Below are 21854 nucleotides of genomic sequence, written 5' to 3' on the forward strand. Positions count from 1 at the left end.
TTGTTTTCGCAATCCACCTCTAGTCCCTTGTACACAATCTCATACCCACAGGTTGAGGCCTGACGCAACAGTGTAAAGCAAGAAATATCACTCAAAATAATTTCCGAACTCAGAAAAGTGCATAACAAACTAAAATGAATTCATGCAATGTGTGTCTAGTCCCACCCATAAACCAAATACTTTTCTGCTGCCATCACAGGACAGAACCTAAGTTCCAATGCAGAAGTTTGGTAAGAGGCCTTTTGCTAAACAGCTTTAATATCATACAAAGAATAAACTGGAATAGCTGTTGTTATCTCAAATGCAAACTTTTGCTACTTTATACAGTAAGCACCAAGGCACCATTCTAGAGAATTTCACATACGTCACTGTTAAAATAATTTCTATTTTTGGAAGATAAAATTGAGATAACACAGGTATAATTTAACATCTGAAATTAAGCTACAGGTCTAATAAAGAACAGAGATGAACATAAAGTACTTGCCTTAACAAAATTGTCAGGGAACAAGCCTCTTCTCCCATTTAGTTCTCCTTCTAGCCATCCTTCCTCTTCTAGCTTTTTGACATTCCTTATGATTTCACCAACGCGAATGGTCAACTCATCATCATGTACTGCATCATAGTCATACTCCACAACATACTCAACTAGGAGATGGAAAAATAAGTCAATGTATCATTCAAACATATAAAAATACAAGCTTACTCATAAGGAAATTAGTCCATTAGTGATTTACTTCCAAACAAAAATGCTTAAAATAGGGATTTTAAATGTTTTCATTTTGTCATGTTATTCCCATAGAAATGGAATTATATGGAATATGATGTACAAAATGAAATAGCTCCACTACCTCTCTGTGTTTACATAAAAGCTTTAAGAGGAGCACTTTACTGCCTGCATATGTACAAAATGAACCCTGAGCATCAAAAATGAATTGTTACTTTTTTTGTTTTTCACTCCTACTCTACAGTGAGATGAACAATTCTGCCAAACTAGACACACCAAGTGATTAAGTTTACAAATGTACAAGTCAGTATATACAAGGACATGTCTACCTTGCAATAGTCAGTGTTATATCTTCTATCACAAACTATTTACTTCCTATGCTTTTTGTGTCTGCTTTTAGACTATCGGTACAAGGAAGTTACCTTAGAAATAGCTCACTTGCTTTCTCCTTCCCCAATATTAAATATATAAGTTAACAAATTTGGCATTGAAGTGGAACTTCCCTATTCAGATGCAGAATATATTTTACTTTTTGTCTATTAGTTGTCACACAATGTACAGATTTATGTTCTCAATATATACATGTGCAAGATGTAGGCTCTACAAAACTAAACTACTACAAAGCTGTGGCATCCTTTTGAGGAGATAATAAGTGTCAAGGGTCATCATTAATAGAGCTGGGCTTCATCATCCTGACTTATGGTGACCCTAAGGCAACCCTCTCATGGGATTTCTTGGCAAGATTTGTTCAGAGGTTTTGCCATTGACTTCCCCTGAGGCTGAGAGCATGTGACATATCCATGGTCACGCAATAGGTTTCTTAGCTGAGTTAGGAACTGAATCCTGGTCTCCAGAGATACAGTCCAACACTCAAACCACTACATAACACTGACCCTTCCAGTTAAAAGCAAAGTCTTGTGTTTCACCTGGCTGGAAAAAAAATCACTTGTTAAACAAATGCTCAATACATTTCACAGGCTGAATTTCTGCACATTTACTCAGACATAAGCCATCTTAAGTGGAGGCTATTTCCCAGCAAGAATGCACAACCAAAGAAAGTAGCTGGAAACAGAAATCAGCAATTAGAACTAAAATATACAGTACATTTTACTTACACACCGATACACACACAACCGAACGAAGGCCTGTTTTTTTAAAGTTGTTTTTTTTAATTAAAAATTTAAAAATTAAAACACTGTATTTCAGCTTATGAAACTGTTAACAAATCTGTCAAATCAATATAAGTAGATCTGCATCTTTCAAACTATTGTCCAGGTAACCATTTTCCTATTAGAAATCCTGAAGCCGTATCTGCTTTCTGATGGGATTTTTGTATTATGTAATTTGGTATGTAGTGATTTGTCAGAAATGAACATATCTTTATCATTCTGAGAGTCCTAAATGAAGGACCTTTCATGACAAAAATGTAGTCTCCTTATGAATTTTGATTATGAATTTTGCCCGAGTTACATCATAATTTTAATCAGATAATATCTATATTGATAAATACATGAAAATGGTAAATTATGGTAGGACTGAATTGCACAGCTGGCTAACAGAACTAATTGCTTGGCTGCAAAGCCAGCAGAGACCCATGCTTGTAATAATGAACAAAGGCTGCCTGGTATATTTCCACCTTTCACATAAATCATCAGAGCTGGCTGTACTCCTTACCCAGTCAGACAAAATGGCTTCTTGAGTAAATAGATTTGATCGGAGAACTTCTTGCCCCAAATTTGTACTCTGTACAACATACAGATGTCCCAGGAGAAGTCTTTGAAGAACAACAAAGATGCCTGTTCCTAGACAGGCATGGCCCCAAACATGTAACTATCCTCCTAACATTCAGCCAACAGCATTCCTCCTTCACAGTCTCAGTAGTAGTAGGAGATTAATTCTCTGACATAAGACAGCATTAACTTTCTGAATGAAAGTGGGACTACGGTGAAAGATGGCCCTCTTCCATCAAAAGTGCTTCCTCAGCTCAGGCATAATGTGCTGAAGTCAGCACCATTGGAAAATTTATTTTAAAAAATGAAGCCATTTACTGGCATAGATCTTAGCAATTAAAGGGAGGGGGAATGGGTGGCCTGAACTACTCTATTAAGGTTCCATATGAAGAACAGCTATGGGAAGTTTGAAAGGAGCCTGAAAAACAAAAGTTCCTTTATGAAGACAATTAGAAAAAATTCACACACACACACACCCCATTCACCTAACAGGACTAGAATTCTACAGAGGAGTGAACAACTGCAGTGTGGCCTGGGGGATATTTTCACCTGTATCGTGGGCTGCAGCCTCAAATTTTCAGCCAAGATTCAGTCTTAGACAATAAGTCTATTTCTGGCTTTCACTTCCAAATTTTTGGCCATTTTTCAGATGAAAATTGGGGAACAAAGGAGGGAAACAAGAAGTTTTAAAAGCTATGACAAATTTTCAGGGGATCTGGGTGGTTCAGGGGCACTTGAGAGCTGTGGGGGAACTTGGGGGCTGCAAGAAAGGAGTGGGGAAAGTGTGCAGCAAACAGCCCACATTGCCCTCACTCCAGATCTAGAAGGTTCCAAACCAGAGGAAAAGAATGCAGTCCTATGCATATTTACTTGGAAGTACACTCTGTTGAATTTTGTACAAATTAAAGGTTTCAGATGCTATCTATTTACTACGATAACTCTCTATAGTACAGCCAGCCCTCCATATCCACAGTTTTGGCATCTACAGATCCTATCATCCATAGCTTGAAAATATTCCACAAAAAAGAATTCAAAAAGTAAAGCTTGTTTTTGCCATTTTATGTAAGGGTCACAATTTTTCTATACCACTGTAGCTAATAGGACCTGAGTATCCATGCACTTTGATATCCATAGGGGGCCTTGGAACCAAACCTCAGCAGATACCAAGGGCCCACTGTAGATCTCTTGATAGCTTGTAAACTGCAATGCAGAACTCCAGACTTAACTTGGCTTCTTTTTCCTGTCTGTCACTTTTCCTCTGCTTGGGCTAAAAATGGCTTCAAATACCCAAACTACCACAAACATTTTCTGCATATGCCAGCATTTCCTGTTTCACCAACAGACAGTGTGTGTGCGCCCAGACAAAGGTCTAGACAAATTTAAAGAGGCCAAAGACATCTTTAGATTTCAATCACTTTAGGAAATAAAACTAGAATCAAATTCAAAATATTAACAACAGCCAGAGATGTCACATATTACTCTACGTTGGAGAGAAAGAGTGAGTGAGAAATCCACAGAGATGACAGAAATTTCACATTCTATAACTATTTTTAATTTAATTTTTTTTAATTTAAATACATGTGAAAGAAATGAGATTAATAACAGAAATAATAACAGCACCATGGACTTACAGGATTATAAAAATTACTTTCGTATTTAGTGGAATGTGGAGTAAGAAATACATGATGGAGGCACAAGAGGGAGGGAAACAAAAACAAGTCAGGAGATAATTCCATAAGCATACATGTGTATTAGATGTCAAATAAAGCAATGTATAATTAGTATATTATTATTTATTACTTTATTTACAAACAAACAGCTTCATTTATATAGTACTTCATACTGAACTAACAGTGTCTAAGCGGTTTACAACTGTATGCTAGTTGCCCCCAATAAGCTGGGCACTCATTTAGTTATGTCCCGCCTTTCTCCCAATATAGTGACTGAAGGTGGCACATACAGTTAATATCTATTATTATGAGTGGTTTGTGACTCACAAAGTTGGCTTGTTAGTTTCTCCTTCATGACAAAGGCACTTTCTAAAACTTTACTCCAGGGAAGGATAACAATGCTACAGTTACAAATGTCCAATACAAGCTTCATGGTGACACAAATTATTTCCAGCAGTTTTAATATCTTTTAAATGATTCTGCACTACAAACTGTATTGTGCAACAGAGTAATCCTACACTTAAACTTTGGCGGATGGCAGCGGCGGGGTGTGTGTGTCATGAAACATAACTGTAGACTCACTGCACTGGTGATACTTGAAATGTTCTACCAGCATGAGAGCTAAGACAGTAAAATGTTCACCCCTTTCAAACAGGTGTCATAAGAACAGAGCAGCTCACAAACTGCTGCTCAGAGAAGGGAAGAAAAAGAAAGAAGTAACAAATACCGCAAAGGATAAGTTTGCAACAACCTCCCACATATGTGAATGCCATGTTTTAACAACAATACACTTTTTCACCCAATAGTGGTGACTAGTGCTCTACACACAGATAAGGCACTCACTCCTACATGCAAGCAACCTCTCAGTTGGGACCATCCAAGCACTATACAGTTGTCCCTCCATATTCGCTAGGGTTAGGGGAACAAGACCCCCGTGAATATGGAAAAACCGCGAATAACAAAAACACTGTTTTTACCTGAGAGGACACCTCTCTAGGAATCTCTAGGTCCTCCAGTGCAACTCTGTGGTCAATGTCCAACATACACTGACCATAGAATGGCACTGGAGTAGCTACAAATGGTCTTTCAGTGCAACCTTTAGTTAAAGTTGACCACAGAGTTGCACCGGAGGACCTAGACAGTCCTAGAGAGAACATATTAATGAAATCCGTGAATAATCAAATCCGCAAATATCAAAGCCTCAAATATGGAGGAATGACTGTACTAGAACCACTTTATTTAACAGTCCCTCTCCCACCCACGCGCTCTGCTGTCTCAGAAGTGAAGGCTGAAACACTGAAGCCTCATCTTGATTACTGCTTCCCTCTTGCCGCTCACATACACACACTGAAGGAGCCTCTGTGTTTTATATTTGATCTATTCACATGTCATGTCAAAATCCAAAGTTTTGGCCCCAAAGTATATACGGTATACACACACACACACACACACACATACATATTTCTAACCAGAGTTTGGGCATACTTTATTCTAGGAGCTGGATATATCTTTAAGATAACAATTCTTTGATGATTGTACAACTCTTCAATAAACCTAACAGCTTCCATTATAGATTCATTATTCCTGCAGTAAAGGTACTTAGATTGACTATCAAGTCTTGGCTTAACTAAAAAATACCATTACTGTAGTTATAACAAACCTACATGTATCCAACATGCACATATACCAGGGTTGCCACAAGTGTTTTATTTTCTGTTTGTCTGAATTATTCATACCGCTTGTCAATATCCTTGGCCACAATAAAGTTTAAATTTTTATGAGCTATTACATCAAATAAAAGATTTATTAAAAGGCTGAAAACTATATAAGTACTAAAATGTGTTTTTGTTAAGGTATGAGCTTCAGTATGAGCTTCTTTCAACATTAATGTTGATAAAAAGAAAACATCTGTTTTGAAATTGTACTAAAATTACATCAAGATGGAAACATCAATACAAATTATCTATATAGCAAAAGTGCAGCTGTTTTTACAACCTCTGACTATCTCGATTCCCTCATACAGCCCTTTTTGGCACAAGGGTTAATTGCCCTTCCTAAAAGCCTCTGGGAGTGGAAATTCATCTTCTAAGGTAAGTTGCAGGTTTCTCTGCACAGTTCAATATAACTCCCACATACCTGTTTTTATAAACCGGAAGTCTACTTCCAACCATCTCCAATACTATCTCCCCACTTTTTGGCAGCCTATCTAGAATGGTTTTGAAAACCACTACAGTTGCTAATTTCTACTTTCAACCTTGTATGTAATCTAAATGTAGTAACAGGCAGGAATATTTGAGTTCCAGTGGATAGTTTACACGTTGCCTGCAGTTAGATAAAATGTCTTCTGCTGCATGCAGCCAGAGGGTTCTCTTAATCTATCCCAGATGGATTTGGAATGCCATCACTCGTCTATTTTTATGTGGATTCCAAAGAGTTTCCAGTAGTCCTTTCTAAATCCATTTCTTTTATCCACCACCACTGTGAAAACACACACTTAACTGTTGGCTTATAAGAGCTTTTAAGAGTAGATACTGTCAGGATGGATGCATCCAGAAAAAAAACGTTCTAGATACAGCAATATGACATAGGTAAAAGGTTATACTGGTTCATGTGGAAGCCATGATGAGTAAGCAGATTGAAGAATGCTGTGTCACAGGAAGGTGATGACACAAAAGCAGGACATGAAATCACCAGGCTTCAATACTGCAAAGTCATGCCACATGGGGAACAGACAACTGTGTTGCACACCAGTAAGGGGTTGGACTCTTATCTCCATCAGTGAATCCATGAATAAAGAATCCACGGATATGGAGAACCACCTGTACAAGGCCCCCTATCACATTTGACCCTTTACTAGACTACTTTAAAAGCAAAATCTTCAGAGACATGTTGGAAGACATAGTATTTGTAGACATAATACTCTCAAAAGAAAATGTGAAAGCATGTTTATCTACCAAGCTTGAAATGTGTAGAATCAAGGTGTGGGGCACAGGCAGTGGGAGGGCAAATTATATCTCCTGTCTGTTATCATTCACTTATTCTTAAATATGAAGACTTTTACAAACACAAATGTCTACTCAGAAGTGTCCTCCATGTGTTCAGTATAGTGTACTCCCAAGCAAGCATGAATAGTGCAGACTGAAGACAGCCTTTGTTATTCCTGGGAGGGTTATTCATCTACAATAACTGCCCTAAATTGTGTGTGTATGTTTTCAGTGGTGTCAACCAATGTGGAGGGCTGTCAGTGATGGGGGGGGGGTTGCCTGCCCCCTCCTCTCCTGCTAAACTCCCCACCTGGAGAGGGAGAACAGGTGAGCAAGTTAGCATTAGGGGAAGGGACTTTGCCAGCAGCCCAACATATCAGGTGACACCATAGCTATTGACACCACTGAGAACATATACACAGGGTGGCTGGGCACGTCCACCCCTCCTGCTCCTCCACTGCTAAAGAGAAAGCTTAGTGATGGAGCAGCCCAGAAGAACACACATTTTCCCCTCCTGCTCCTCTCTCTGGGTTCCTGCCCAGGAAAAAAGCCCAAAGATGGAGCAGCCGAGAAGGACACACATCTGCCTTTCTTGGACCTCCATTGCTAGTCTCCTTCCTCAGGGAGAAAGCCCAGTGGCAGAGCAGCCAGGGAGGGTGCATGTTCGCTCCTCTCCTCTTGCTTCCTCTGTTACCCACCCTCCTCCCCAGGGTTGCGGGAGGGAGGGGGGTTGGACAGGCAAGTGACACAGTGGAAGAAATGGAAGGGGCATGTGCTGCCTCTCTACATCTGCTGCTTAGGCTTCCTCCTCACAGAGCGAGCCAGAGCAGCAGGTGCCAGGTGTGCACACATACACACTGAAGGAGGAGGAGGGCCCCACCAGGTGTCACCCCTCCTCTCGGGTATCCGGCATGGTCTGAAACACCACACACATACACACACGCCCAGTCGTGCCACTCTATGTTCTTGATCATTTAGTACACTTTTGATTCCTCAGAGGGCTCAATGACAGAAATGTCTTGATGGTCCAACTTGCCTGATCATTTCAGAAGGTCTCACCACCCCCCAGCATAGTCTTGGGAAGACTTGAGCCCCACTACCACCCTGTTCCAAGGTCCATGTCCTAGGACTTTCTACAGGCCACACAGACTACCATAAAAATAAAAATAAATCCAGCTAACGATACCTTCTTTCGGAATGAGGAAATGATGAAAGGGAAAAGGATACAATATTCCAACCTTTTAATAAAAGAAAAAAACGGGGAAACATGGAATAAAACTCCCAGAAAAATTGAGGAATGAGGGATATGATTATAAATGGGTTCTCTATTGGCAAATAATGGAAAGGTTCGCAATGGACAGGAAATTGACAAGCTTTGTTATGGAGGAGACAGACAGAAAAAGTATTAATGAAAGAAAATAAGAACAGAATATTAAGATGCTAATGAAGTTAGAGATGGAATTTAAATTGATTAAAGAATATATGGCCTAAAGACTGTGGGGAAAATATTATGTTAGAAGAATGGGAAATGAATTGGCAAACAAGGTTGAAACAATCCTGTTATGTTTATTTAAAGGAAAATTACTTTATTACTGGACCTTAATACAAAGACTATTCTCAGAAATCCTTAAAATCAAAATCTCATTTTGATGGAAGATTAGTTGGTTTGCTTATAGGAAAGATATCAAGAGGATGCCAAAACTTATGAATTTGAGACTAATCAAGAGATATCTGAATGAGAGAAAATCCTATTGGAAGAAAAAGATAAATTGAATGGGAAAATTTACAAACTGCTGTTGAGATATGAGATGGAAAAGGAAATAGTGAAAGATCAGATGACAAAGTGGGCCAAAAATATTGGGCATACCATTAAAATGAATCAATGGGAAAAGGTGTGGAACAGCAATTATAAACTCACAGTCTCTCAAAATTTAAGGGAAAACTTTTACAAAATGTTCTTCTATTGGTACCTCACGCCTGTTAAAATTGCTAGAATTTACAAGACAAAAAATAATATTTGTTGGAAATGTAGAAAAGAGGTGGGGACTTTTTATCACTGTTGGTGGACGTGCAAACGGGTAAAGAAATTTTGGAAAGCTATAAATGAGCAGATTATTTTTTCTTGCTGATGTATATATGAAATTCGCAATAAAAATTAATTATAAAAAAAATGAGCAGATTAATATAATTCTGAAAAGAAAAATAAGATTAATGCCAGAATGCTATTTTTTAGGAATTTTTGAAGAAAACATAAAAGGGGACGAAAAAATTATGTATTATATGGTTACGTTAGCGAGGATTTGCTTTGCACAGAAATGGAAAAGCGTAACCTGCCCGACAGTTGAGGATTGGATGTTAAAATTGTATGAAGGAATAGAAATGGATAGGTTAATGCAAGTTATGAGAGATAAGCCCAGAGATCAAACGAGAGAAGAATGGATGGAAGTTATCACGTTCTTGGGGTGAAGATGGGGAAGAGTTGCAGTAATGAATTTATAAGGGGGATTTTAAAATTAGTAAGAAAATTTGTAAGGAAAAATGCTAATTAAGCTAAATAAAGACAGATAAACAAGGGAAGATGGATCTAACAAGACTAACAAGAATAGAGCAAAAGTTGGTAGAAGGAAGTCAGTATGAATGTGGAATGTGTTTATGTTGGTACATATGTTATGCAGAAGACAGAAGTAAGACGGAACAAGACGAAGAAGAGTGGGATGGGAAGTTAGAAGTAAGAAAAATGGGAAAAGTATGTGTGGAAGGTTAGTGTAAGTAGGTAGTTAATATAGAAGGAAGTTAGTAGGAAGGATGGTAAGAGTAGGAGGAGGAAGGAAAGAACTTTGGGAAGGGTCAATGTAGAATGGGAAAAGTTTGAATAGGGGAAGGGGGGAAGGGAGGGGAGACTCTTCTTTGGGAATGTATAATTTGGATGGGATAGGATGTTGAAAATGGGTGTATGAAACATATGTAGAGGTTCGTATGTATATGTTTGTATATGTTTATAGATATATGGTTGTTTGTATTAAGATTGTGTGTGTGTGTGTGTATATATATATATATATATATATATATATATATATATATATATAGGGGTGTGTGTGTGTGTTTCCTTTTTTAAAAATAATAATTAAAATAAAATCAAAATCTCAAAGAGACCTAAAATATTTCTTTTAGGTATATTAGGGGCTGTACAGGTAGCCCAAAAGGAGCGGCTGTATGCCGCCCCTGGATGTGCGGGGTTGGGGATGACACCATGCCCCTAACCCACCAAGAAAATAAACCCTGAAAAGGAGCTTCTTTTGCTGGCACTACAGGACAGCCATAAGGGTCGCATCGTGCCCTCATGATGCTCCCAGTGTGTGGTGCTGTTTGGGTGCTGCATACGGTGGGCAGCATTGTGCACCCTGTGTAAATGGTGGTGTGCCAAGATAGCACCCACGGCGTGAGGTAGGGCTCGGGAGCGTGTGGATGCTCTGCTCTACTGAGCCCTACTTTTGGCCCCAGGCAAAGCCCCGGTCTGTACCAGACCATAAGTTCAAAGCTAGAGAAGCAATGTGGAAGCATTGTATTCCACATGATCACTGAAGCAAGAATAGTTTATGTGAGAAAATGGAAAGAACAAGAGTCACCGGGATTGATAGAATGGATATGGAAAATGTATGATATTATAGGAAATGACAACTTGATGCATCTGATAAGACAGGGTTCAACAGAAATATTCAACAAGGATTGGTTACTGGTTACAGAATTCTTGAACATCTACTGGGAACAGCATACAAAAACAAAAAAAATTAACCAATAGAAATTAATAGTGAAATTAAATTCTTAAGAAGAAGAGCCCTCCTTCCAGTCCATCTGCCTTGGTCCAGGCCTCAAAGGAAGAAGAAATGCTGGACCTGATCCCCTTCCCCACCACCATTCCCTTCTCCTTTTGTATCGTTTTTTTTAGATTGTAAGCCTGAGGGCAAGGAACCGTCTAATTAAAAATAATAATTGTAAGCTGCTCTGATAGCCTTTTGGGCTGAAGAGCAGGGTATAAATACCATAATAAATAAATAAAAATAATCAACTTGATCACTGAATACAATGTGATAGAAAATAAAGTTTATGTAAATATTTTAATTTCAGCCAATACAGAAAAATAAGGCAAGATAGGAGCAGTAGTAGTAGATTAATAATTAATACAAACTATTAGTAACAGGACAAAGAATACAGTACAAAATAACCCAAAATTTAGAAGACCGGAAGTCTTTTTTATGCTAATGTAAGTTATTGTATGTATTGTTTGGTGGGGGAGTTGTCTGGGATGCGCTATCTATTGTTTGAGGAATGTATGTATATTTTTTAAACTCAATAAAAATAATTTTTAAAATTTCTCACAGACTTGAGGTCTGCACTCTTCAATATTCATGGATGAGTGACCTCCGTAACTGTTGATGGGGCGCACCCTGAGCGCTCTCACAAGCACGCACCCCATTCAAGCCTAGGGGGCTTGAATACGGGCAAGTCTCCGTTGTTGCGTAGTGGGTGGGTTCCGGAACGGATCCCTCGTGAAAACGGGGGGCCAACTGTAATAATAAATCTAAATACATGTTCCCTCCACCCAAAAAGAAAAAGAAGAAAAAGTAGCATTTAAAAATAGCTTCCAGTCTGGCAAGAATCCTGACAGAAAGCTATTTTAAAATGCTATTTTTTATTTTTATTTTTTATTATTATTTTGGTAGAACGTGTATTTAGACTAAATATTTTTTAACTGCAGTTTTGTGAGAGATTTAGCCTTCTCTGTCAGAGAGCTCTGGTGTCACAATAAACTACAATTCCCAGGATTCCTTAACATTGAGCCAGGGCAGTTAAAGCGATCTCAAACTGGATTACTTCTGTAGTGTGTTTTGAACCATATATTACAAAGTGTCTCTATTCCAACTGCAACAGGTACTGAATATCTGCTTTAATCACAATTTCTCTGATCTTTCAGAAAAGTGGTAACCCTGGCATACATATTAGCACAATTAGCCAAAGAATTAGCAGCCTCTGCACAGATAAACAAATGCATCTTTCTGTGGTTGGGATTATGGTGAAAACGGTCATTCAGCCAAATTTCCTTAAGCAATGAGTGTTCTGGAGATTCAGATTGCCTACAGTAAAAGAATGTTCACCAAATTCTCTATTGTAATGTTTAGAATGTTCACAATAGTTTTAGAGGCTACCAGAATTTTTTACTTTAGTTTTGTCTGGAAATACTATGGTTCTCAAGACATATATAATCCAAATTTGTATTCTCAAAACTTTTTTTTTATCCCTTTTTCTGGAACCTGTATTATATGTCATTTCCCCCCTTACTCATGTAGCAAAAACTCTGTGAAAAGGTGGTTATGAAACTATGAGCAGGGTGCTAAGCTAGTCCAACTGGCTTTACTCCCCTGGACAAGTCTCTGTCTATAATCTGCTCTATCCCATAAAGACCAGTCTGGCTGGAAAAAGGGAAACTACAAATGACTATTGTTGATTTGTGTGTGTACCCTTCAGTCCTCTCCTCCATCAGGTGGTGCTCTACCTGAGGTTTACCACTCTCTTGAGAAAGGAACATAGAGAAAAGAGAAAGTACGGCATCTAAGTGGAGAAACAAGGGTGATTTGTTCACTGAGGGACTTATGACCGACTAGCTCATCATGCACAGGGAGAGGTTCAACAGCCTTAAAATGCTTCCTCCCTCTGAAGTGATAAGCAATTAAAGTTTATAAACTATCCATAGTCACAGACAGTCTTTTAAGAAAATTAAACCTTATGTTGCAACTTACTCTTATTTGTCCAGTATGCATTATATATAGGTACATTAAATTTGAAAAAAAAAATCAATGCACATCCTAAGAAAACTGAGAAGGAAATAGACAGTAACAATAATGAAGAGGCAGAAGTGGGCCACTGAGTACATCTTGCCTGAAGGCCTTGCAGAATTTGAGCTACTCAACCGTGGTACTATACATAAGGAAGAAGTATCATTAAAACTGTAAACAAATACAGTCTTCCCCTCCTCCATTCATGTAGACTTGAGATCTGCAGGGGCTATCTCCATTATTTTCAATGGGGTGCACGTATAGTGTGCCCCTATATGGCGCAGGTGCACTGTACTTTGATCTAAAAGTCTGCTAGAATTATAATGTTTAACTGTATGAATTTACTACATTATCATGGAAGTCCTTCATGCATCACGGTAAAGAATGAAATATGTGCTACATATTCCATACATCTCCATTTTTCCAGGGAAAACAAAACAGGAAAACAAATCTCAGTACAAGTAGAAACATCTTATTTTTCAACAAAATTCAACTTCAGCATATCTTCTTCCTGTACACCAGTGGTCAACTAGCAAGGCAAGGGAGCTGTGTTATCTCTCCTTCCTGCAGATTTTGGAGGGCAGTACCCTTTCACACCTTTTCCTCACCACCACAAAAAAAGAGATTGAAACTGTTGCCCCTAAATGCTATCTGAGGTTATGGGGGACAATTTCACCATGGTCTGGGACTTTCCTGGGGCCATGTTAAGCCCAGGAGAGGCTTTTCTGTAAACAACAGGAGACGAGGAAAAGCCAGTGCCTTTCGCTTTCTCTTTCAAAAACAGCATCTCCTGGATCTAAACTGGCTTGTCCTTTCTGAGTTTCCTCAGTGTCCTCCCCTGAGCACAGGTCTGAGAAAAAGGCCAATCATAAGGAAGGAGGGGGGCAGCTTGCTTTCCCTTAGAACAGAAAAAAAAAGGGGGGGCAACTGGTTTTTCTTTGCTGACCTTCTTCAGTGCCCACTGCACAGCTTCCCCCACCCCCTGGGTCAGAAGGAAAAGCCAACATTTCCTTGTGAAGGAAGTCGGTAGGCAGTCGGCTTTTCTTTGCCGAGATTCCTCAGCACCCCTAAGGAAGAAAGCAGGTGGCTGGCTTTTATTTTTTTAATCTTTCTATTTATTGTATTTATACCCTGCTCTTTAGAAATGCTCTCAGAGCCCTGGTGGCGCAGTGGTTAAATGCCTGTACTGCAGCCATTCACTCAAAACCACAAGGTTGCGAGTTCAAGACCAGCAAAAGGGCCCAAGCTCGACTCAGGCTTGCATCCTTCCAAGGAGGGAGCTAAAATGAGTACTCAGACTGTTGGGGGCAAATTAGCTTACTTGCTAATTAGCTTACTTGCTGTTCACCGCTATGATCTTTGGAATAGCGGTATATAAATAAAACAAATTATTATTATTATTTTCCCTCAGACATGCGTGGGGCAAAGGGGACACTAAGGAAACTCAGCAAAGAAAAGATGACAGGTCAGCAACTAACTTTTCCTTGCAGAGTTTCCTCAGTGCCTCATCCAGCAGCCCCTTCCCTCACTCCATCCTCAGCTACAACAGGCTACCCACCACAGCCACCGCATGCTTCTCTACCACCTTGGGTTCTCTTGGCCAAGGCAGCTGAGAAGCAGGCGGAGGAGGAGGAGCAGTAGGAGGCAGTGGTGGCAGGAAGTTGCTGCCACCACCCAAAAGCCATCTGGGCAGGAATGGAGGATGATGGTAACAGGAAAGGGAGGGGTCTATGGCACCAGTGCCATTGCAGCTGCCGGTAGTTCCCTTTCCCACCCAACCAGCAGTCTCATCATACCTGGAAAAGGCTGCCAAGTGGCAGGAGCTGCAGCAGGCAGAAGGCCTGAGTGTCACCCCCACTGAGATGTCACCCAGTGTGGTCTGCACTCCCTCATGATGCCCCATCTGAGAGGGAAAGAGAGAGAAATGGGGGGGGGATGACTCCACTGACCTTTGGCTCTGGCACTCTAAATCACTAGCACCGTGGTGGCAAACCTATGGCATGTGTGCCAAAGATGGCATGCAAAGTCATTTTTGTGGCATGTAGAGGCCGCCTCAGACCTTCAGCTGTGTCCAGAAAGGCAGTTGAAGGCCCAGGAGGGTGTGTGGGGAGGATGAGGAAAAGGTGACCGCCTGTTTCTTCTCTTCCTGGCCATCCCAAGGCTGCAGCTGTCTCTGGAGAAGCAGTAGAAGGGCCAGGAGGGTGGGGAGAAGAAATTCTGTCCCGGAGGTCCCACCCCCCGGAAGTCCTGTTTTTTAGTTTGGACACTAAGTCCCTAAAAGGTTTGCCATAACTGCACTAGCATATGATCCCCAAAGATTGCCCCTGAAGAAATGCAGTTGACACAAAACACGTTCTTGTCCATGCACTGTATAAAATGTTAATGTACATAAAAACACATACTCACTTTTAAGAAACTTACCACTGTACTCCATCAGGATATATAAATAAACCCTACCCCATATGTTAAATTGCTTGTTCTGTGCAACAATTAGGAGTTAGCTGTCTAAATTAGCATTACTATATACAAACCAACAGAGAGCGTCTGTTTGCTCCATACATCAAAATTGTTTTTGCTTGGATTATCTTCTTATTTCTTCCACCTTCAATATATCACATGCTCCCATATCCATAAAACTTCAGTATCAGATCATGACCTGACAGGCTGTAGTATTAATTTTCCTGATTTTGCCAAGCATGTTCAAATTTGGGGGTCTGGGGCTGCATCCACACTGAAGAAATAATTCAGTTTGACACTTTAACTGCCATGGCTCAATGCAAGGGAATTCTAGGAACTGTAGTTTTGTGAGATATTCAGTCATATGTGTCAGACAAACTACAATTCCCAGAATTCACAGCACTGAGCCATGGCAATTAAAATGGTGTCAACCTGGATTATTTCTGGAGTGCAGACACAGCCAGTATGACTCTCTTCTAAATGAAGAGAACACAGTTCAAATAATGACTCCAAGGTCATTATTACCTATAATACACTCCCTCTCCATTTGTGCTCCCTCTCCACTGGGTGTGATGCATGCAAGGCATACATGAGAGGGAAGATCACAGTATACGCTTCTCATAGCATGAAGCTATAGCATGAAGCTCAGAACCAAAAAGGGGAAACAATTGAACAACACTGCAGAAATATCGCTAAGCCATGTTCCAAATTGTCCCTCCCCAAATCTTCATCATAAACTGCAACATGCTAAGCAAGTATTGAACAACCAATTGTTATCTAAAGTGGAATTTGCATCAATATTTTTGCATCAAATGTACAGGGAGAGTGAGGAGAGATGAAATTAAACTAAATAGATTAAAACAATATACCGGTAATACAGTTTGAGTCTTCCTTATCTGAAATGTTTTGGTGTTTTGGCTTTTGGATTTATTTGGGGTGGGGGATTTTGGAATACCTTTTTTATATTTTTATATACGTAAGCATTTTCATATGCATACATAATGAGATGGGATCCAAGTCTAAACACAAAATTCATTTATGTTTTATATACACCTTATACACATAGCCTGAAAGTACCTTTATATACAATATTTTTAATAGTTTTGTGTATGAAGCAAAGTCTGTGTGCACTGAAAGCAAACATGTCACTATCTCAGCCACCCATTTAAAAGTTTTGAATTTTAGAATATTTTGGAATTCCTGATAAGGGAAACTCAACCTGTAAACCAATACATTGTAAGATATACAGTCGGCCCTTCTTATACACAGATTTTTTATACTGTACATGGATTCAAGCCTCCATAGTTTGAAAATGTTTAAAAAAATACATTTCAAATATCAAACCTTGATTTTCCATTTTTTATAAGGGATACCATTTTGCTATGTCATTATATTTAATGGGACTTGAGCACCCACGGATTTTGTTATCCACAGGGGATCTTGGAACCAAATACCAGCGTATAACAAGGGTCCACTGAATAAGCTTATACTGTACTGGGGCTGGTGTCCTCTGCATTTGCTCACTACATATGGAAAAGTATCTCCTCACTAATAATTACATACAAGCACTAATTACGGCATAGCGGTTTGATTGCTGGATTACGGCTCTGGATCCCAGCGTTTGATTCCCTGCTCGGCTATGAAACCCAATAGCAACAGCGATAGCACATACATTCCTATATTGCTTATCAGTGAACTAGCACTCCCTAAGTAGTTTACAATGTGTAAGCCAATTGCCCTCAACAAGCTGGATGCTCATTTTACCAACCTACAAAAGGATGGAAGGCTGAGTCAGCCTTGGAGCCCCCCTCTAGGATCGAACTTACAATGTTGTGGCTGAAGTCCCAGCATTTAACCACTACACCACCAGGCCTCTCTTCACTGAGTGACACTGGGCAAGTCACATGCTCTTAGCCTCAGAGGAAGGGAATAGCAATAGCAAGTACATTGGCAAACCTCAACAAAACAAGGCAATGGCAAACCTCAACAAAATTTATCAAGAAAACCCCATGATAGGTTTTTTTAGGGTTGCAATAAATTAGAAATGACTTGAAGGCATACAAAAACAACAGCAAACCAATTATGAAGGGCAGGGATTTAAAAAAAGAACTCACGATTAAAATGTCTGCCTGCCATGGCTGGACTGGGCTGCCAAGGCTGCCAAAGTACTAGAAGAGCTGCCCCTTCATCTCCAGTCACACAACAAAGCACGTAACGTTCTTTAAGAATGTAGTACTAATGTTCGGTCTCTCTGCACCAGATCAAACATACCAGTTCAGTTCTAATGCAGTGGTGTGTTGCTACATGAGGTCTGGGAGGTATAAAGAGAGGCATATGTTGTACACTGGAGTGCTGCCCTTCCAATTGTTTTATTTTTAAAAAAACTTTAAAAAAGAAGTGTTACTTAAAATAATATCCTGCATCCCCTAGAAGGCATGGGGGCATTTTGCCATGTTTCTGGTCCCCTCTCCAAAGAAAGTAAATAATGACCAATTTACTTATGTTAAAAAGGCTCTGTTGGCCCTCAAACAGCACATGTCAAAATTACCCTCCAGACTTCTAGGAGTCATTTTAAGTAAAACAATTCTGCCAAAACGGGGAACATTTTGGGCCTCAAAAACAGTCTTGAAGGCTTCATACAACCCACATCCCTGATCTCATAGAACATGATTTTATTGACCCCTTACTTTCTACTAAAACCATGCTAAATTAAGATTTTGAAGTAAACAACATCAACAGCATTAGTTATACAAAAGCAGTATATATTTACTGTGAGACTTGATGAACAGGTTTAAATGCATTTTGAAAGTATTTCCTAATCAGCAAATATTTAGAGTACTATAACCACTTCTGTATACCTAGGTGTATGTATACAACAGAACATATTTTGCAACTCTCAAAAAAATCTAGGCCCACCTTCTCCTGCAGGCATTACCACAACACTACAAGAGCAATCCATATGAGAAAAAAACAAGTTTCTCTTGGTAAGTATAGACATGCTCATAAACACATGCAGGCAGCCACTGCAATGTATGTATAAAGATCTCTAGTAGACGTTTAGGGTCTTCGGTTGATAAAAGGAACTAGTATTACCTTAGAGACAAGTGATAAAAGAAACCTGTATGCACTCCTTACTGTAGGAAAAGAGTATACTGTAGTTGTAGACAAAATATAAAGGAAGATGTTTTTTATTCTCAATAATTTGTTGTATACAGTACAGTATACAGGCATTCTTTGCTGCACTATGTGTACATCTATAACGTACAGCTGTACTCTTAGGCTTTATTTTATTACCTGCCAATTTACAAGCAATCAAATAGAGCAAGACTTAGTGACAAACCACACATTCTTCCTAATGGGAAAAATAAAAAAGCATTATTCGGCTCCATACAATGTATACAATCTTTTATTCCATGAAAGAACCCAGTTACTCCAGAGCTAAGCTTAGAGGAACTGCAAAAAATCAAAACAGGATTTAGGGTCTAGACAGCCATTGACCACTTCCCCCAATTGTTGCATTGCCAATGCTTTGTTCTATGGAACTAAATCAGGAATTTTGTATTCAAATCAACGTATTCTTCTGCATCCTAAGACTACTTTTCATCAGCTTTTCAATGCAGAACTTCCCAAATATTCTCCCTACCTCTATGTGTTCTTATTTGACACTGATATATTCTTTGCTTTTATTATTTTCAGAAGTTTGCGTCATTCAACAAGTGTACAATGCATATATCTTTGCAGCTGGAATGTTTCATAGGCTTCTTTCTCCACAATCAATGTACTTATCTGCAAGTATGTCCCACTGGGCCAGGTGACTTTTAGTCTAAAGATTGTGACCACACATGTCTTGCCTGAAGCCTCTAACAACCTCCTGCAACTTTGATCCCACATTAAAGGAACCAATGAAAGTCACAGTATCACCCAAAACCAAAAAAACAACAACAGTGATACCTATATATTGGGCCAACCAAAGTGCACATTAGACATGTTGCAAGCTTACACCTGCAAGAAGACAGGAATAAATTAGCCCTTTAATGTCCAGCAGCACAACTTTGCAATCTACCTGTACTGTACTTTGATTATAAAGAAGAGTTTGTCCCAGTGGGTCAAAATTGCAGCAAGCATCTGAACTGTAATCCAAGTAGGATTAGTGGGATTTCTCTGATAACTCTCTTTGCTTTCTCAAACAACCATACTTTCCAAGCGTACTGCAAAATGAAATACAAAGTGCTGAAGTACTATTTACCTCCACTTTAACACAACTGGTAATGAGGTAAACACATCACATTTCCATTGGCAGCAAGCCCAGGTGGTGCAGTGGTTAAGTGCCTGTACTGCAGACATTCACTTACAAACCACAAGGTTGTGAGCTCAATACCAGCCATGGTTGACTCGGCCTGGCATCCTTCTGAGGTTGCTAAAATTAGGACCCAAATTGTTGTGGGCAATTAGCTTATACTTTGTAAATCACTTAGTACATTGGTAAGCAGTATAGAAATGTACTTGCTGTTGCAGTGACCATCTCCTGGGAGTAATGTCTTGCTTACTTCTCAAAAGCAGGGGGAAGAGAAATGGCCACCAGCCATTTAACTCAAACTCTGTTTCTTGCACCTGAAGAATTGGGTGGTAAAGGTCACAAAGGGAGGACAACCCAAAAGAGGAAACCCCAAAACCCCCCACTCCCACCTCAAAGAAGGCTGTGTTGTCTAGAGGGACAGAAAGAGGCCACTTTTTCACACTCTCTCAGCCTCCTCTGGGGAAGAAGAAGGCAAACCTTCTCTGAACAAATGGCAAACCCCCTCTGAACAAATGTTGCCAAGAAAACCCCATGTTAGGGGTTGCCATAAGTCGGAAATCACTTGAAGGCAAACAAGAAGAAGAAGAAGTTATGGTCCAGTGCAACACTGAAGTTCTCCTCTCTTTGCTAGAGTTTCTACATGGAGTCAGGTTTCCTGTTTTTGGAAGAAAGCATGAATAAATGTGCAATTTGACACCAGCAATCTAAACACAGGAAAAAGGAAACAAAAACAAAAACCAGGACATGGCTGCCTTAAGTTGGAAATGATCAGAAGGCACACAACAACAGCAACAACCAATGCAATTTTAGGCTGCATCAATAGAAATATAGGGTTTAGATCAGGGGTAGGCAACCTGCGGCCCGCGGGCCGGATGCGGCCCGGCGAGGCCTTGGGACCGGCCCCAGCCCTGTCCTGCCGCCAATTGCCACCGGGGCCTTTGGCCCCTCACGCGCAGGGGCAAGGGGGGCAATTGTCTATAGATACCTCAGAAACATGCATTTATATTAACATTTTTTTAAAAAATCAGCAATTTTTTTTGCGTGTCCTCCACTTTTTTAAAAAAAAAAAGTATCCACCATTTGAAAATGTTGTCCTACATTTGTCCCGGTTTATTTATTTATTTAAATTTTTAAAAAATTATTTAATTATTTATTTTTTGGCTTCGGCCCCCCAGTTGTCTGAGGGACAGCAACCTGGCCCCTGGCTCAAAAAGGCTGCCTACCCCTGGTTTAGATCAAGGGAAGTAATAGTGCCACTCTATTCTGCTTTGGTCTGGGCACCACAATTCAAAAAGGACATTGAGAAACTGGAGCGTGTCCAAAGGAGGGTGACAAAAATGGTGAAGGGTCTGGAAACCATGCCCTATGAGGAACGACTTAGGGAGCTGGGGATGTTTAGCCTGGAGAAAAGAAGGTTAAGAGGTGATATGATAGCCCTGTTCAAATATTTGAAGGGATGTCATATTGAGGAGGGAGCAAGCTTGTTTTCTGCTGCTCCAGAGACTAGGACCCAATGGAGCAATGGATGCAAGCTGCAGGAAAAGAGATTCCAGCTCATCATTAGGAGGAACTTCCTGACAGTAAGGGCTGTTCGACAGTGGAACAAACTCCCTCGGAGTGTAGTGGAGTCTCCTTCCTTGGAGGTCTTCAAACGGAGGCTGTCTGGCCCTGTGTCCCAGGGGATGCTTTGCCTGAGAGTCCCTGCAGGGCAGAAGGGGGCTGGACTGGAGGGGCCTTGTGGCTGCTGGAGGAGGCCAGAAGGGCCCTCCGTCCAGTCCACTCCCTTCTGCCATGCAGGACCTCTCAATAAGAGTCCAACTCTAGGATTCTACAACTCGGAGGAGGAGGAGGGGCGGCCCAGTCCCGTCCAGGAGAGAGACCGGGGAAGGAGGGAGGCATCCCTTGAGGGGGAGAGGGCCCTTCCTTACCCATGCTGTGGAAGCTTGGCCTCACGGCCCCCGCCGCCCTCGCCTCCTCTGCCAAGCTCAGGCCGGGCGCAGGGGCGCTTCCATGAGGGTGGCTGCGGCGGAAGGAAGGAAGGAAGGAAGGCCTCCGGACGAGCAAGGGCCCTCCTCCTCCTCCTCCAGCCTCTGTGGCCTTCCTTCCCAGGGAAGAATGGGGCCTGGCCCGGCGGGGCGCGAGGGCCGCCAGATCCCGCGAG

The 21854-nt window shown here is 40.5% G+C and overlaps 1 protein-coding gene across 2 annotated transcripts in view; it reads right to left on the bottom strand.

Moving 5' to 3' along the window:
* Positions 1-21812, bottom strand: part of LOC121931577 (CD2 associated protein) — a 90133-nt gene extending 68321 nt beyond the window's left edge. The window contains exons 1-2 of one of the 2 annotated variants that reach the window (XM_042469497.1): positions 21622-21812; positions 485-645 (exon numbers count right to left, since the gene is read on the bottom strand). In XM_042469497.1, coding sequence (XP_042325431.1) covers positions 485-645; positions 21622-21625 — 165 coding nt within the window. In that variant the 5' untranslated portion in view covers positions 21626-21812. Of the gene's footprint in view, positions 1-484; positions 646-17510; positions 17656-21621 lie in introns of those variants that run through there. The other variant, XM_042469487.1, reaches the window with a different exon arrangement.
* Between the last annotated feature and the right edge of the window lie 42 nt (positions 21813-21854).

The sequence above is a fragment of the Sceloporus undulatus genome, chromosome 1 (genome assembly GCF_019175285.1).
Source record: "Sceloporus undulatus isolate JIND9_A2432 ecotype Alabama chromosome 1, SceUnd_v1.1, whole genome shotgun sequence".
NCBI lineage: Eukaryota > Metazoa > Chordata > Lepidosauria > Squamata > Phrynosomatidae > Sceloporus > Sceloporus undulatus.